Source organism: Orycteropus afer, unplaced genomic scaffold (genome assembly GCF_000298275.1).
Source record: "Orycteropus afer afer isolate SDZICR_OR568_19922 unplaced genomic scaffold, OryAfe1.0 scaffold00133, whole genome shotgun sequence".
NCBI lineage: Eukaryota > Metazoa > Chordata > Mammalia > Tubulidentata > Orycteropodidae > Orycteropus > Orycteropus afer.
In genome coordinates, this window is record NW_006921720.1 from 2,604,899 (window position 1) to 2,610,456 (window position 5,558).

The 5,558-nt window shown below is 37.5% G+C and overlaps 1 protein-coding gene across 1 annotated transcript in view; it reads left to right on the forward strand.

Moving 5' to 3' along the window:
• Window positions 1–5,558, forward strand: part of COL19A1 (collagen type XIX alpha 1 chain) — a 537,038-nt gene that overhangs the window by 413,695 nt on the left and 117,785 nt on the right. Inside the window, exons 19-22 of the mRNA XM_007945183.2 lie at window positions 1,145–1,180; window positions 3,564–3,599; window positions 3,691–3,744; window positions 4,435–4,488. Coding sequence (XP_007943374.1) covers window positions 1,145–1,180; window positions 3,564–3,599; window positions 3,691–3,744; window positions 4,435–4,488 — 180 coding nt within the window. The remainder of the gene's footprint in view (window positions 1–1,144; window positions 1,181–3,563; window positions 3,600–3,690; window positions 3,745–4,434; window positions 4,489–5,558) is intronic.

The window sequence follows — 5,558 nt, forward strand, 5'->3', positions numbered from 1 at the left end:
AACCTAACCCACTGACTCATGAGGATTAAATATGTTAATATATATATATTGATTAGGACAGTGCTTGATACATTGTAAGAATTCAATAAATATCAGCTATTATTATTGCTATCTCTGTCACTTTAAATTCTCTAATTTAATAAACTTTTATTGGGCACCAACAAGGTACCAGACATACATAGACACCAGAGATATTTTGATAGTAAAGATGAATTATATCCCTATATTTGCAGAGTTTATAGCCAAAATAAACACTAGAACGTAAAGTGTGATGAGTGTTGTTTTAGGGGAAATACAGGGCTCTATGACAGTCACAGTTACTGAACCTCCATGAATTTATTACCTCATCCTTAAAATGGGACAATAACATCTTTCTCCCAGCATTCTTGTGAGAATTAAATGAGATCATATACATGGAATTTCTAGAATAAGGGCAAATAAGTGAAAGTCTCTCTCTCTCTCTCTCTATCTGTGTTTGTATATGTGTGGTGTGTGTGTGTGTGTGTGTGTTCATGTGCACACATGCTCTAGCTGAGGTTGGATTGTAGTAATACATAGTAACACAGTGGCAATGGGGAAAATGTTGATCAATGAGAAGTATCCCCACAAAGCTTCTCTCTCTCTCCAGGAGTTGCACACATAAGCTTCTTATCAGTTCTACAGACTTGTGTACTGTCATTTACCCAGTAATTAACTCTTTTCAAGAAGGTAGAAAAATGAAGTATTTCAAAAATAATGATCTTGTATGTTTAACCATACAATTTACTAACTGGAAGAATTCAAATTAATGTCCTTCCATTTCACACTTGATCACCTTTAGACCCATTCTTCTCTGTGCTGGAATCTGTGTTGTCATTAAAGCTTTGGCTTTGAGTAGCATTCCAATTTGTCAACAACCCAGGATTCTCTAAGTATTATTAGAACGATTAACTCATTATTTATCTGAGAATACAAAAGTTTTAAAATTAATTCTCAAATGTTCCTGGTAAGCCTCCAAGGCAAACTGTGGCATTCTAGGTCATTTTAGAGACCTGTTTACAATGGAGGTCTGCATGTGACCTGCAGGATTTATCTACACACAGTTTTGGAGAGTTTATTTCTAAAAGTGTTTATAATTGATTCTTTTTTCTATCAATTTTCCTAGGGGGAACCTTTTACAAAAGTTGAAAAGGGAGATAGAGTAACTGGATGTTTTATCACTATTTTGAGTTTTCTGCTTCATTGATTTCTTTCTCTTTGATTCTGTTTTGTTTACTTTGGAGATTTGGTAAAAGAGATTTGATAAAATAAACTTTCTGATAAAATAAGCTAAAACTATTTTCGTTTTCCTCGGTGGATTTTGACTCTTATTTTGATAAATGGGAAATTTTAAACCCTGTTAAGTTTTACCACACAATGATACTTTAGCATTTTGTTTTGGTAGTGTATGTTTTCTTTAACTTATTACTCTTGATGATTGAACATGAATACCTCTGTGAAATTAATTAGAATATGTCTGTGTCACTAAACGCAGTAAACCAGCTTTTCTTTTTCTTTTTCTTTTTTTCCCACAAAGTTAGACAATAATAATCTTTCCACTTCAAGAAAAGAACTACAGAGCCCATGTAGGATATCTAAATTACAAACTAATATTTTTTATCCATGTAGCATATCTAATTTACAAACTAATACAAAAAATATTACAAACTAATATTTTTTCCTGTTAATGACACAGTTGGATTTATCAAACATAGTAATCTTATCAAAGAGTAGTCAGATAAAAAATAAATCCCAACTTTGATAGGGAGAAGCTTTATTCAGAAAGAAAAAGGGGAAAGAGAAAGGAACTACTGCAATAGTAATACTGCTACAATAGAGAGAACAGTCCATCTTAAAATCTGCAAGTGTCTCAAAAGGTCACAGGAAAAGAGTTTTTCTTTTATAGAGATTGAGAATAAACAAGGCTAGCATAGTGTCTAAGGCACTTGACTGCTAACCAGAAGGCTGGCGGTTCAAACCCACCAGCCACTCCTCGGAAGGAAGGTTGGGCAATCCTATTTCCGTAGTGATACTGCCTCGGAAACCCAAGGAGGGGTCGCTATGAGTCGGGGCCGACTCGACGGCATATAACAACAACAACAACAACAGAGAATACCAAGTGTGGGGGAGTGGGATGAAAGGGTGACATTATCAGATAGTAACTCAGAAATGTTTTATGCTGAGGTCAGCCTAGGAGAGGCATTTAAAACAGGGTAGTATGTTGACTCAATCTGGATGTTCAGAGACTTGAGAGAAGGAGTAAAACTTAACCAAAAGTCGATTAACAGGCATTTTGTTTCTGATTGATCAGTGTCAGTTGCCAGTCACTGCTGAGTCAACTCCAACTCATGGAGAACTCAGGTGTGTCAGAGTGAAACTGTGCTCCGTAGGTGTTCAATGGCTGATTTTCCAGAAGTAGATCACCAGACCTTTCTTCCTACGTGCTTCTGGGTAGACTTGAACCACTAATCTTTCAATTAGCAGTTGAGTGTGTTAACTGTTTATACCAGTAAGGACAAGCAATTAAGTTACTTATAATTAAGTTACTTATAATTAAATTATAAAACAAGTAACGGGGATTTGGAAGGTCTGTGTGTGGCCTTATCCTGGGTAAATAAGCCTTATCTAAGTCATAATGATAACAAGGTCAGTTATAGACATTTTGGTCAGCTGAGTGTCAGGAAAAACTGATAAGGGGAGCATGTTCCATTTTTTTTAGTACTTTTTCAGGCTTGGGGACAAGCAGAATTCAGGGGCCTATAGGAAGAAGAGAACCTTGACTAAAGTTTTGTCAAGACAAAGCAGAGGATAAGAAATGGTAATTTTGAACATTTGGTCAACTTTAATGATGCCATGGAAAGTCAGAAAAGCAAACTCAATATAGCCAATTTTGCTCCTTTATATAACCTTAATTTTTTTTCCTGATTTTTTTCCCATTAATTAGATTTACCCAGTAGAAGAATTTCCATGACACAACAGCTTAAATTGTACTCTTGCCCCCACCCCCATCTGAAGTTTTGATTCTCTAGAATATGAGATTGTTGTTGTTGTTATGTGCCGTTGAGTCAAACCCGACTCATAGCGACCCCTCCTTGGGTTTCCGAGGCAGTATCACTACAGAAGTAGGATTGCCCAACCTTCCTTCTGAGGAGTGGCTGGTGGGTTTGAACTGCCAGCCGTCTGGTTAGCAGGCAAGTGTCTTAGCCATTATGCTACCAGAGCTCCCAGGATATGAGATTAGTGGGTGGCAAACCAGAACAATGTCAGTTAAGTAGCAAATGCAATGATTGCTAATAGTATAGGATGTCAAAAGTGATAATGGGAGGGAAAAACTATTATAAGAAAGAAAGAAAAATAAGAAATTGTTGTTTACATATTAATAATAAGCATTGTTAATTGTGTGTTAGAATGAACCCTCTTTCGTTTCATTATATTTTCCCCCCCGCTTTGCTGTATGCGAATCAGCAGAAATTCAAATGAATTAAAGGATGCTCACCTCCATCTGAATTTAAGTATTACTCATACAGTGATTATTTTATTTACAGGGAGAACCTGGGACAAAAGGAGCACAGGGAGTAAAGGTAATCTGATGTTCTCCGATCACATCACCAACCGAATGAGATTATAGAAATTAAAGTAACCATGTCACTTTCATTCCCACCATATGTCTAGGGTGAACCTGGAGATCCTGGTCCCCCTGGCTTAATGGGAAGCTCTGGAGTAAAGGTATATAAGAAATAACTGAGATAAAGTAGGAAATAATTTTGGAGTTATAGCCATTGCTCTGTGAAACAAGGCACTTTGGTGTGCCACTCATTTTCTTCACAAAGGCTCTCAGAGACATTATCATGTTTCCATGGTGATATTTTCCTTTATTGGCTGCATTTATTACACACATAGTAGCTGTGCCTTATGGTTCACAATAGGATTTTTAAACTCTTTTTCAAAGGATATTCACAATAGCATCCCTAAAAGCTTTAAGAGTAAACAATGCATGCTAAATCTATGGCCCTCAGCCATATTCTTAAAGTGAACAGGATTCAAGATTCAGTTTCTAAACCAAAATTATGCTGCCCTGGGATCCTTGAATTTCACAGTGGGTTTCTGCAGGAATGTCCCAAGAAAGAGCAGCTGTTGGGAGGGTGCTGGAGAAATTAGTGTGGTACGCTCCATGTCAATGGGTAAGGCAAATCATCCAGGCATCACCTGCTGTTGAGAACAGACCTGTTTAAATGAAAACATCATGAAACAATCTTTGCAAGCCCAAAGCATGTTTTAATATTACAGGTGGATGGGATGGTGGAAAATCAATCTTTCTATAGATAAAAGTCACACTATGTTTTATATATATTCAGGTACAATCTCTCTCTCTCTCTCTCTCTGCGAAATTAAAGCACATGTTACCTTCTCTTTTAGGGTCTGCAAGGACCTGCAGGTTCTACGGGGCCCAGAGGACCACCAGGAGATGTTGTATGTATAGTAGACATAGGTGTCTTTGATATTTTAAAAATGTGGTTGAGACACGTTCAAAAGAATGTTAACATCTATTCATGTGATTGGGTTCAATGCTACAGTTTCTAAAGATATGAGTCATCTCTACCACTAAAAATGATCACACCTAATGTCAGGAACTGTTGGAAGTCCAGTCCCTTCATGTATATATTCATGTGAGGGCCTTTTTAATATTATTAACCTAATAAATTGGTTTTGGGAACTTAAATTAACTAAATGATCATTTTGGATATGCTTGTCAGTGGTGTACAGAGACTAAAGAAGATTGAAAATGTCAAAAGAAAAACAAAACCAAGACAGAGAGACTTTTCAAGCTGCTGGAAATATTTCCATAATACAGTTTGAGAAAGATCCTCAGGCTGAATTACAACCTATCTTTCTCACTCACTGCCATCAAGTCAATCCAACTCATAGCGACCCCTCCTTGGGTTTCCAAGGCAGTGTCTCTACAGAAGTAGATTGCCCAACCTTCCTTCCAAGAAGTGCCTGGTAGATTTCAACCACCAACCGTAGGCACTATGCCACCAGAGCTCCTGATCCGTTACTAGACTCAATTATCTCTTTTGCATGTGCTCATGGTTTCTCTCTCCTCTCTCTCTCTTTCTCTCTCTCTCTCTCATTCTGCCTGTCTGTCTCTCTCTCTCTCTCTCTCTCCCTCTCTCTCTCTCTCACACACACACACACTCATACTCCTGTCCTTTAAAAGCACTTTTTCTGTCCATTCTCCCAGGTCAGCTTTCTAGCCCTTGGACAACCTCCTGACAAGTTAAGGATGTAGACCACTTTAGCAAAATGAGAAAATACTTGGCCATAACTTCTTGGAGACTGATCCCTATCTGGCCATGATTAGAGATCCCCTTAGGCCACTTTTAGAATCTGTCTTTCATTTTCTTGAGGGTTGCAACTTACCTCTCACTCTTTTCTCAGGGTTTCAAGACTGAGTCTCAAGGGGTCTCTCAGTTAGTGCACTTGGTTAACTAGGTACTTTGGACATTGAGTTCATAAAGAAAAGCTTTTTTTTTTTTTTT